The sequence below is a fragment of the Muscardinus avellanarius genome (genome assembly GCF_963383645.1).
Source record: "Muscardinus avellanarius genome assembly, chromosome: 2".
Classification (NCBI taxonomy): Eukaryota; Metazoa; Chordata; class Mammalia; order Rodentia; family Gliridae; genus Muscardinus; species Muscardinus avellanarius.
Genome location: NC_137787.1, coordinates 46,444,977 through 46,457,717, shown reverse-complemented (window position 1 = coordinate 46,457,717; position 12,741 = coordinate 46,444,977). Strand labels below are relative to the sequence as shown.

The window sequence follows — 12,741 nt, the reverse complement described above, 5'->3', positions numbered from 1 at the left end:
GAGACCCTGTTTTCAAATAAAAATGTAAAAATAGATCTGGGAGTGTAGCCCGGAGGTAGAAGGGCTTCCAGGAACCCCAGTACCACCAAAAAAAAAAAAAAAAAAAAAAAAAAATTAAATGAAAAGTGAAGGATAGAAAATGTAGCATCAGCCTATTATAAAAATATATAGAAGCCAGCTTGGTGGCTGTAGTCGGGAGGCTGAGACAGGAGGATCGCAGGTTTGCGGCCAGCCTCAGACACTTAGGCCTTCTGCAATTTAGTGAGATCCTGTTTAAAAATAAAAAATAAAAAGCCAGACATAGGCATAGGGGCGCACACTTGTAATCCCAGCATTTGGGAGGCTGAGAAAAGAGGATTCGGGTTCACGGACAGCCTCAGCTACTTAGTGAGGCCCTTTGCAACTCAGTGAGACCCTGGTTCAAAATAAAGATTAAAAAAAAAGGCTGGAGGTGTAGATCGGAGGAAGAATGCTCCTGGGTTCAATCCCCAGTACGGACACACACACACACACACACACACACACACACACACACACACACACAGAATATGTAGACAAGGAAACATACAGAGAAAAATGTCCTAAAATGTTGATATTCCTCGCTCACGTCTTTAGTTTTTAAATGTCCACAATGAGCAGTACACAATCCCAACGCCCCCCCCCCCCCCCCCAACATCTTCCAGCTCCAGCAGGCGGCAGGTGCGGGGCAGGGAGGCGGGGCTGCGCGGCCTGCCTTTGCTCCGGCGGGAGTGGCACCGCTGCTCAGAAGAGCCGCCCCACGTGTTTTCGGGGAAACAGGCCGGGAGCGAGAAGCTGCTGGGTTGGGAGGAAACCGAAAAGCGAAAGCCGGCGCGCGGCACAGTGCGCAGGCGCGGAGCGGGGCTTTCCACCGTCCCCGCAGACCCGGCGCTCGCCCAGGTGCAGAAGCTGCGCGGGTCGGGTGTCAGTAGGCGGGTCTCTGGCCGCAGCCTCTAAGCCCCGCTCCAGAACGAGGCGAGGCCGGTGTGGGCGCCACTGGCTCCGGAGAGAGGGACCAGAGCCTTGCCCCCTTCTCCAGGATGCTGGGGACCTTTCCAGCTGTGCCCTCTTCTTTCTTCCTGTGGCCCTCCCTCACTTAGCAGCGCTCACTCTCAGCGCTGGGCCCTTAAGCCAGAGATGCTGGCGGAGGAGGTGGGGGCTGGCTGTTTCAGCACCCTTTGGCTTGGCCTGCATCTGGGAGGGGCTTTCTTTTCTGGGGTCTTCACGCCCTGCCCCCCCCCATTTATCAGTTATACCGTTTATATCAGGCTTGTGGGAGAAGTATAATTGTCACATCCGCAGCCCAGTTGTGCCAGGCAGGGGAAAGGCCAAAAAGGTGCCCAGTGTCCGCGTGTGAGGGGTCACTTACTGGGGAAAGCTCACAGGAGAGCAGCGGCTGCTCTAAGGGGAGTTCAGTGGGGGCCGGCTGAGCAGGCCCCCGCTCCCTCCCTCAAGGTACTTCGTGCCTGCCCTGATTCAGAGAGGAATTTATGTGTCAGGCTAAGGAAGCACACCATGAGCATCAGCTTGCTTAGTCTGTTTGTAAGACCAGCATACTAAGGAGCAAGTATCCTGGCACACACACAAGAAAGCTTTCTACAGATCACACTAGCTTGCCCTAGTTCCAGTGTGCATGCGCGAAAACCAGTGGTCTTTGAGATAATATGTATCTGGACTTACCCAGGCTTGTTCTCTTTGTTCCCTTCACGTGGCTAGTTTTTTTGGGGGGTGGGGGAGAAAACAGAAAAGGGACATGCAGGGACATGGTGTTTTACTGCACCCTTTTCCTTTAGGGACAATACAATAATGGAGAAGAGTTTAGTCATAGGACAATGGTTTCGAGTTGGGTTGGCCCTGCATGCTGTTTTTGTGGCTTATTGAATTTTACAGCTTACCAGATTTCTTTGGGCTTCACTAAACTACTTTTAAGGGCTCTACTTATTTAGGGTGAACCTGGCACCAACTTAGGACCTCCAGTGAGGGCATCTACCTCACTGGCCCATACTCTCTGGCCTCTTGTATGCCCCATAGCTATAGGACCCAAACCCACAAATTGCATAAATCCCACTATGAAAATGGATGTTTATTTTTTTCCTTTTAGAAGGAGAACACAGGAGCAGTTATATAATTTTCAGGACCCAGTACAAAATGAAAATGTGGAGTCCCATATTCAAAACTTACAATTTTAAGAAAGTGGCATTAGAGGATGGACCTAAACCCTGAATACTTCTCACCACCTCCCCCAGTGGAAGTCAGCCCCAAGAGTGGAATTAGGGGTGTTTCTTCTGTAGAAAACTCATTGGATATTCACTTAAAACAAAAACTTTGGATATAATGAAGAAACAAAATTTATAACACCTCTCTCCTATTTAAAATCCTCTGTTGGTTTTCTATAGCATTTTCTGTGAAATCCAGGCTCTTTGGTTTCCCTTTAGGGCCTGACATAATTTGGTCTCACTTTCCTTTCCTGCTCATTTATCCTAATCTTTTCATACTCCATCAGGCTCTCTTCCACCTTTGGTCTTCTTTTCCCCAAATACCCCAAATTTTTACCTGCTGTTCCACACATACACACACTGGTCTTCGGGGTTGGGGGGCTGTCTTCTTAGTCTGGTTCATGAACTGGCTTTTCCCGTTGTTTAGGTCTTGGCTCAATCATCTCTTCAGAGAGATGTCACTGTTTTTCCCGTGACTCTATATCACATTTACAGTCTTCATAGCACTTTTTTAACTCAGAAGGTTGCCAGGTAATGTGGTGTGGACCTGTAATCCCAGTACTTGGGAGTCTGAGACAGGAGGATCACAGGTTCAAAGCCACCCTCAGCAACACAGCAAGACTCTCAGTAACCTAATGAGACCCTGTTTCAAAACAAGAAATAAAATAAAATAGGGGTGTAGTTCGGAGGTAAAATGCCCCTGAGTTTAGTCTCTGGTACCACTGGGGGAAATAAACCCAAAAGCTAGAAGGGTGTGGTTGATCAGTATGAAGTATGTTTCACAAATTTGGAATTTGGAGGCATAATAAAGACAATTCTAGCCTAGTCTTGCAGGCAGACCAAGAAGCAAAGGAAAGTTAGGAATTAACTATCATCATCTACCTGTTACAACATAAAGTCATTAACAAGTATTTACTAAGGGACAGGTTATGCTGGATTCTAGGGCTATAACTGTGAGCCAGGCTGTTTTGGTCCCTGTACCTGTAGAGCTTGCTCAGAGTCTGATGAAGAAGAAAGATGCTTCCTAACGTGTGTGGGTGTGTGGGTGTGGGGGGGTGCTTACCCGAATGGTGGTAAGCATCATCCAGGTGAGAGGGTAGACAGGGTGGGGTTGGAGAGTTGAGAGGATGCAGCAGAGGGAGGTGAGCGAAGATGAGGCACTGAAGAAACTGAAAGTAGTTCCATTCAGTCTTGTGTGTCTGTTTTGGAGGATGATCAGATGCCTTTGGAAGGAAGCTGATAAGAGAAGAGTTGAACACTAAAGAGACCAAAGAGCATATTATTTTGGAAAGCTTGGTTGAGAATTATGGTCTTTATCCAGAGGTAGAATTATTAACTATTTTTGTGCCATTGACCCCTTTGGACTCTTTCAAAGAATAATGTCTTTCATTAAATAAAATGCGAAGATTAAAAAAGAAATTAGTTACATCCAAATACAGATATCGAATCAACTTTGTGATATATTAAACTCATACTGAAACCACTTTGTAGCATAGTATAAAATAAGTACTTCTTTATTAACAGTATTAATAAGATCTAGCAATTTCAAAGTTGTGTTAGTATAAACAATATTTTGAGATCACTGTAATAACTCTATTATGTTATAATATTAGTGTGGGTTATGGTTAGCTGCCCTTACTCAAAATTGTTAGTAATTCTAAACCTCAGTTCAAAGTTAGTGGGAGTGAAACTATTAACTTTTGCCATTCAAATTTTTGAATCCCTGAATTCTGTCCAGATACCCCAATTAAAAAATGCTAATGTAGTGTCAGGAGTCATTCAAAGACTTCAAGAAGGGAATAAAATAATTCAATCTATTTTACTTCTTTATTTTGGGGGGTCTGGGGATGGAACCCATGGGCATTTGACCTCTGAGCTACACCCCCTGCCCTATTTTTTATTCTTTATTTTGAAACAGGGTCTCACTGTGTTGGAGAGGGCCTCACTAAGTAGCTGAGGCTGTCCCTGAACCGTGATCCTCCAGTCTCAGCCTCCCGAATGCTGAGAATACAAGTGCCAATCTATTTTAAACAGAGCCCTTTGTCTTTGTAAGAAGCCTCGTGGAATTGCATTTCCTGCAGGGATGTTGCAGACACCACTGCTCACGGTGTTTTTTTTTATAGCATCCCTATCGTGAAGACACTGGTAGAAATACTCTCTGTCTTCCACTGCTGCTTACACAGCTGCATGGGTTAGGATTGATAGGCTGATATAATGAACACAGATAAATTTCACTGAATACAAATGATACTGATAAACCAGATTTTTAAAAATGCAACAAGTTAAACCAATAGATGTTCATGGTCAATTAAAAGTCTTTATTTTATGTCAGAAATTGGAGGATACACAGAGCACTAGAGTTTTCTAAAGTCTAGACTGTCATTATATGTTGCTAGGGCAGAGCCCTAGGATGGCTCCATCCTAAATTCTGTCCCCTCTACTGCAGGGGAATACATGGGCCTCTGAACCATGAGGTAAAGAAAAAGCCCTTGGTTCTTTGAGAAGGCCTTTCTTACTACTTTGGACCTATTTATTTATTTATTTATTTATTTATTTATTTATTTATTTTTAGTGGTGCTGGGGCTCCTGGAAACCCTTCCACCTCTGGGCTACACTCCCAGACCTATTTTACATTTTTATTTGGAAACAGGGTCTCTTAAGCCAGCGAGGCTGGCTTCGAACCTATGTGATTCTCCTGTCTCCGCCTCCCAAGGGCGGGGATTACAAGTGCGCCACCACGCATGACTACTACTTTGGATTTAAAGGAAATCTATTGGCCAGCTGCCTGCTCTCATTTTTTTTTATAGATTTTGGTATTGACAATTGGTTCAAATGATTATTTTAACCTATTAGGTGCCAAGTTTTTAGTTTTGTAGATATTTCAATGAAATTGATGTGGGTGCATTAAAATAGGTAGAAAATAACAATCTAGTTATATGTAATATTATATTCTTCTTATATAATTATATACTACATTTAAGATTTTATGTTATGTTATTTATTTTTGTAGCACTAGAACCCAGAGGAATTCTACCTCCAAACTATACCAATTTTTTATTTCTTATTTGGAAACAGGGTCTTACTAGGCTACTAAATTGCTAAGGCAGCCTTCCAAGTACTGGGATTACAAGCATTTACCATCACACCTGGCTTGTCATTTAAACTTTTATAAATGTTCCAAATTTGTTTAAAATAGATTGTATCATTTCACTTCCAGGTTGAAGTCTTTGAATGACTCCTGACACTACATTAGCAATAAAACAATATGGTTTAAAAATATATGGTTTAAAAAGACTTTATGCTTGTAATCCCAGCATTTGGGAGGCTGAGACAGGAGGATTGCGGTTCATAGACAGCCTCAGCTACTACTTAGGCCCTTCGCAACTCAGTGAGACCCTGTTTCAAACATAAAAAGGACTAAGAAATAGGGCTGGGGGTGTAGCTTGGAGCTAGAATGTCCCTGGGTTCCATCCCCAGTATTGCAAAAATAAATAATGAATGAATAAATAAATAGACTCTGAAAAGGGATTAGCAAATGTTTATCTTTGGTCTGGGATGAGTGAGGGGAGAAGTGAAAACATGATTGTTGTGAAACTAAATCTGCATTTTATTTCATTAAATGCTGCTTATTTGTTTCTATCTTATTATGAACTGAATGTGTCTTTCCAAAATTCATATGTTGAAATCCAGCCCCCGCCCAAAGTGATGGCTTATAATTCAATCATGGGGATAAGCTCCCAGAATGGGATCACAAAGGAGACCCAGCGAGCTCTCTAGCTCTCTGTTACGCAAGGAGCAAAGAGAGGATGGGGAGTTGGCGGTCCATACCGGGGTGAGGGCCTTCACCAGAACCCAGCTGTGCTGGCGCCATCATGAACTTTCAAATTCCAGAACTGTGTTTAGAAACCATCGAAACTATAGCAGTCTGAATAGTCATAATTGGTAGAAAAAATATTCTGGGATAGGATTTGGTAGAAATATGGTTTAAATGCAGTTTCATTGCATTCAAAGCTGATGTGGTGTATCTTGAACTAAATAGGTATCCTCCAGGAATCCCCTGGCAAAATCCTATCTCCCTAAAGATAATTTCTAGACCAACAGACTCACACATTTGATAACTCTTTACCCTGGGGTCAAGAAACTTTATTTTTTTGAATCTAGATAAAAAAAAAACACACTTACTGAACTCTTATAACCTCTGCCTTTATTATATAAAGCAATCTAATACACACTTTGTATTTCTAGCCCAAAATAACAATGATGGCTGTGATCACACAGGAACCTTGGCGGCATTTGTCATCAGACATGGCATCAACAAGCTTCTAAATTGTTTCTATGTAGATAAATGCTCATGGTACTTTTGAGAAATTCCAGAGAATGAGAAGCTTCTGTAACTTTTGTTTTGTTTTGTTTTGGTGTCTAAATCCAACTAAAAAATCCCCCCTTTTAAGATAAAACTGTAATAATCATGTCCAGTTTTAAATTATTTTCTCCAGTTTTGCTACCAGTTGATTATTATATATATATATATATATATATATATGTATATGTGTGTGTGTGTGTGTGTGTGTGTGTGTGTGTGTGTGTGTGTGTATTCAGACAGTTTCAGAAACTGGGAGAATGCACCCTGAAAAAGATGTTGTCTTCCAACAGACAAGGCACCTTCACCTTGAGAGTACTGTCAGGAGCTTGCAGAGGCTTAGGGAACAGGCCTTGGGGCAGACAATTTGACCCTTAGTAACAACCTAGTTTGGCACTTGTGAGTGGGAATAAAGGATAAGGTTATCAGATGGAATATTTGTGAGAGGCAGGTTATAGTAAATCCTGTTCTCCTCTTGAACTCTCCTCCATCAAGCATGAGCTTCTACTGTTTGGTTTGCCCAGAGGACAGGAGATGAGCAGAAGTAGAGAGGAGACCTTTGGAGGAGGCTGCCCTCTGTGACTCTAGCCAGTGTTCACCTTGGACGGCAGCCTTAAGATTTTTTGCAGTTGGTCATGGCAGATGTCTTGGTAGAATGACTTTCTCACCTGGATCAGTAGCTTTCCTAGGTTCTCAGCAGATGTAGAGAACTCTCTAGTTCTTGGGTGTCCAGGGATCTCACCCGGGCAGCAGCTGGGCAAAGACATCCCTAAGCATCCAGTCACGGTGATGCATGGAGCAGCACAGACCTGCAGCTCATATCATGCATTGCCATGCAGTAAAGGCCTCCCCTTCCTCTTCACCACAGAACACTGAAAGCATAGGGAGTGGAACTTCTTATTCTTTCTACAGTCTCCGGGTAAATTTATGGGACCCGATACTAGTAGAGCTGGAAAGCATCTTAGAGCCCATCTCTAGTCCAACCTCTTGTAGAGATGAAGAATGTACAACTCACAGTTAGTCAGTCACCCAAGGCCAGAATTGTTCCTCTACTCCCCGTCTTTCTTTCATGAGATTTTTTTTTTTTACTCGTGTGCCTGCTTTTCAGTGCTTGTAATATTAGTGAAATTTGCCCAAGATACCACTAGGAATGGCTCTGGATCCCTTCCCATAACCAGAGAGGTATCCCTGGCAGTGGTATCAGCATCTGTGAACCCACCCAGGGCTGGGATAGTGTAGACAAGGCATCCAACAGCTTCCTGTGGCACCCTGGGGGGCCTGCAAATTGCAGCTGTTAATACCTTATCATTACTTCCATCTCAGATGACTACATGACTTATTGACTTTTCCCTTAGGCTTCCTTCTGGTTTTGAATAATGTAGATGTAACTTTGTTATTCCTGTCCTGCCTTGAAATATTAACACTTTTAGCTTTCAGAGCCCAAATAATAAGTAACACCTGAGGAACAAAGTCAGAAATAAAAAAAAAAACACACATGCAAACGAGCCTTCTGTTAATGTTATATTGTTACTAACACAGGTCTCTTCAAGGTGTCTTATCTTGCAGTTTATCTGAAGCTTTGGATTTCAGCATTTCGGTTACAACACTCCCAGCTGGGGGTGTCATGCCAGTAAGAAGAGAGATCCAGACTTCTACCATTTCCTAGAAACCAAAGCTGAAGAAATAAGATGTGGTCTTTAGCAAAGAACAGTCTTTAAATATTTTCATTTGCTTCCTTCGTTGGGTGTCAGAGTTTATCCATCATTCAGCAGAATACGGAGACTTCATCTACAATTGAAAATGAAAATAACTGTTGAGGGAACTACTTTGCAGATAAAGCATTTTTTCACCCCCCCCCCCCCCCGTGTAGTGTGGTACACATGCTTATAATCACAGTATTTGGGAGGCTAAGATAGGAGGACCACAGGCTCATGGCCAGATTCAGTTACTTAGTGAGATCCTTCACAACTTAGTAAAAACTGTTTCAAAATAAAGAATAAAAAGTGGGACTGGGGGTGTAGTTCAGAGGTAGAATGACTCTGGGTTCAATCCCCAGTTCTGCAAACAAAACAAAACAAAACAACAACAGCAACAACAACAACAACAACAAAAAAAAAAAGAACACCAAAAACCGAAACAACAAAAAACCTCCCTGGGTAGACAAGCATTTTTTTGGCTACCTAAAACCCCTTAATCTTTTCTCCAGTTACTACTAAGTATTCACAAAAGTAATTTGGGTTATTAATCAGAAACAAAAGGCTTACCCTAATATAATGCAGCAATAAATTTTTTTTAAAAAAGAAACAAAAGGCATCTTTCAAGTACATTAAAGACTGTTAAGAAGGCCCAGCCATCACTCCAAATATGCAATGAGGGAATGGGTGCAAAATATGGTAGCAAAAGTTCATTTAGCCATAAATAAGTTAAAAAGTTGAGGGCACTGGAATAGTGATCCAGGGAGACTGAGGATTTTCCATCCCTGGAAATCTTCAAGGGAAGGATTAAATACCACTTAAGTGATAACCAGCTACAACTCTCTTGGGACTCAAGGTCTCTCCAAGGTTCAATTCTGATGTGTGTTCACTTTTATGTAAATTGGGGAGTGTGAACTCCTTGAAAGTGTTGAGAAATAAGAAGAAATAGAATGCATCTTGAGTAACAGTCTTGCATATAGATTATGACCCATGCCTCAAGAAGAGTATAATAATGGTCTCATTGCTATTCATTGACTACTTGGAAAGGCTCCAGGGATTAGCAATGCAAGTAACAGCCAAGAAAAATCAGAATTTGTCGTGCTTGAACTGTTAATAGATATTAAACTAGGCTTATAAATATTGACTAACATATGTTGTTTGTTCAAGTGGAGAGAGTGTTGGGTTGTTGGGGCTGATGGCCACAATAGGGACAGTTACTAGAGTGGTACAGAAGAATATTTTGCCCTCTGGTGGTGTATGATGGAAACATCTTAAAGCAGTTCTGGTAAGCTCAGGTATCTGCTTACAATGTCCTTGACATCAGCAACACACAGGCACATGCTCACCAATTTGTTTTACCCTGCCCAGGGAAAAACATCCCCTTTGTTTACACACCACCTTTTCTTCATTCGAAATGCCCTGGACCAGCAACAGATAAGAAAGGGAACATACTGCTGTTTCGATCGTTGTGGGACTCAGATTTTCTCTCAGCACTGCATAGACGCTTGGAGACATGGGAAGAAGGTCTGATGGAGACTGAGGCTCAGTTGAATCACTTCGGCTTAAAGAGAGAACAGGTTAATATTGAGAGGATTAGAAAATAATGGCTCATGGTGATTTAACATGTCAGAGACTCATTTCTAGGGCTTCATCTATTTGTAACTCTGAGCTAATTCATCATCTCCTATCAGAGCATTCAATCTGCTCTTGGAATATATGGCACATAAAAGGGCAGCTTTATAATTCCAGTCATAATAGACTGCAGTAAGTGTACCCTGAAGACTAGCTTTATGTGTTAAAAGAAATGAGACATAAAATGCTTTATTGGGCATTAAAATGTTTTATTCGCAGTTACATGTACTTTGTGCTACCCTTAAATCTCTTATAAGAAAGCTTTTTAAAAATTAATTTGATAATAAATATTTTACATGTGACTAAAATTACTCACATTGTTGAAATGGGGATGAAAACGGAAGGAACATAACCTTTGTCTCCCCTTTCTGTTGGTCTTGAAACTGAAAAAGAAAGGGAAAATACTGGGAGAAAACACTAACATTATTGATGAGATGAAGGAAAAAAGTCTAGAAAAATATTGGCGATGGTAAATGGAAGAGAGATAATAGACTTGTTTGGCAATTCAGATAAATTTTTAGTTGCATAAAAGAAGCAGCCACCTAGATAAACATAAAATGTGCAAGAAGAGAACTACAAACCTCTTGGCAGGCCTAATCAGCCTTTACCTATTAATGTCTCTACAGTCTGTGGGGTAAGCTAAGAATCAACTATATTACCTGTCTTCCATATCTCATTTAAGTTTGATTAAAAGGACTGATTTATTCATGCATTAGAGGATTTATAAAATCCAGTTTTTTCACTAAAACTGACACCAACCACTCCTTTTTTATTACACAAAATTTTGAGCATTGACATCAGGGTTCCTAAAAGTACCGTACTGTGTAGTAACAGCACTTTGGAAACGTTCCCCACTTTTCTCAGGTATACTCTTTAAACTCCCCCTTGTTTTAATTTTCCAACTGTAATTTGTTGCAATGACATTTCTATTTCATCCAGGGTGTCACTTAAAAACTACATTTTAAAAATTTTGTAATCTTTTTATGTTTGTTTCAGAGGGAATGAAGTCAGAAGTTAGCAAATCACCATCTGAGAATGAGAACTGTAGAATATTCAACAAGATGGTACCCAGAGATTTAGTTACTATAGACAAAGGTGTTCATAGATCAGATATACAGTAATTTCTTGGCATCTGTGGGAACTGGTTCTAGGAACCATTGTGAACACCAAAATGCTTGGATTCTCAAGTCCTTTATATAGAATGATATATGTATATGTATATATATCTTCCTATATACTTTAAATAATCTCTATATTGCTTATAATGACTAATAGAATATAAATACTATTTAAATATTTAAATAGTACTTATATTCTATTATGTTTAGGAAACAACATCAAGAAAAAATCTGTATAGGTTCATTATCAATGAAATTTCTTAAAAAAATTTTTTTTAATCTGGTACATTGGCACATGCCTATAATCCCTGTACTTGGGAGGCTGAGACAGGAAGATTGCCGGTTTGAGGCAAGCCTCAGCAATTTAGTGACACTCTCTTTCAAAATAAAAAATAAGTAAGACTGGGAGTGTTGCTTGGAGATAAAAAGCCCTGTGATACACTGATACACACACACACACACACACACACACACACACACACACATATGGGTGGGGATGTAAATATATATCCACCTATCCCTTGGTTGGTTGAATCCCCCCTCCCCTATCCTCTTCCGGCAAATGAACAGACACTCTTGTGAGTTGCTAGATTGCAGGAAGGTGAAGAACATTGAACTTAGAAACCCTCTGGTTCCTTTGCAGAACACAGACTTGCCTCACCTTTAAAAGCTCTTAATCATTACCTCCCCATTCTTCTTTCCCTTTGCCATAGAAGTGAAGTCAGAACCATTCCTGTTTATGAAGGAGAAACCCTAAGCCCCATGGAGGCTGGCAGCCCCGTGGCCATGGTGGAGGTGGGTTGCAACTGCTCGTAGGGCTCAGCTAGTGCCAGAGAGCTCCAGCTGTCCCTCTTCAACCACAGCTTTCACTTCTAAGGCTGTGACCTCCACATGCACCTTAGGTCTTACAAAGATCAAAGTAAGCAAAAAGAGGAACTTTGTTTATTTGGCTGTGATATGATGTTATTTTTCCAAATCTTAAGAAAACGGAAACACAAAGAAGCTCACCTTCGCATGGCTGGGAGCTGTAGTGTTTGCCAAAGGCTTTGTCTTTGGGAATGTCAGGATATAGGTACTTTAGAGGGTTTTCTGGGATGTTTTCAGCCATAATAACCTTGTAGTCTCGAAGGATGTCAGCGAAAGGCAGAGCAGACAACCGGCCTTTGTTGTAGGGCTCTACAGAGTGGAATCTCACTTCTCCTGGGGGAAAAAAAAAACAGAAATGGTAGAGATATTCAGGTTCTTGCAGACATTCTTTGTGTCCATCCTTCCTGCCCACATCATCTTCATAGCTGAAAAACAACATGAGATCTTCTGTAGTGTGTACAGTATAGATCATGCATGTGATAGAGGGTAAGCACGCAGGCTTTTAGAATCCATGGGTGCCCTGTTTTGGGACAACTGTTCCAACTAATATTCAAATCCAGTGCATTTATGATAAACATATCAGCATAATATGCCTCTGAGAACTGGAATCGAATAACCAAGCCAAGAATACTCAATTCACATGCATAGGCAACAGTGAGTAGATACCGTTTTCAGAATGGTCCACCCAGGTGAAAGTTATCCCTCCAAGATGGCTTTCACTGAATCTTAATAAAAAGGTTCCAGGCATTTTATCCTTTAGCAGGAGTCGTTCCTTTTCCTTGCTAACAAAGCCCATGACATACCTAAAAATAGAGCAATGAATAATTTTTTTCTGA

General features: G+C 41.3%; 1 protein-coding gene across 1 annotated transcript in view; it reads right to left on the bottom strand.

Moving 5' to 3' along the window:
- Positions 1 to 8,355: 8,355 nt before the first annotated feature.
- The window catches only part of STAT4 (signal transducer and activator of transcription 4), a gene marked incomplete at both ends in the record, with an annotated part of 110,980 nt that continues 106,594 nt past the window's right edge, over positions 8,356 to 12,741 (bottom strand). Inside the window, 5 exons of the mRNA XM_080719904.1 lie at positions 8,356 to 8,382; positions 9,741 to 9,849; positions 10,237 to 10,303; positions 12,047 to 12,238; positions 12,572 to 12,708. Of these exons, the coding sequence (XP_080576030.1) occupies positions 8,356 to 8,382; positions 9,741 to 9,849; positions 10,237 to 10,303; positions 12,047 to 12,238; positions 12,572 to 12,708 (532 nt within the window). The remainder of the gene's footprint in view (positions 8,383 to 9,740; positions 9,850 to 10,236; positions 10,304 to 12,046; positions 12,239 to 12,571; positions 12,709 to 12,741) is intronic.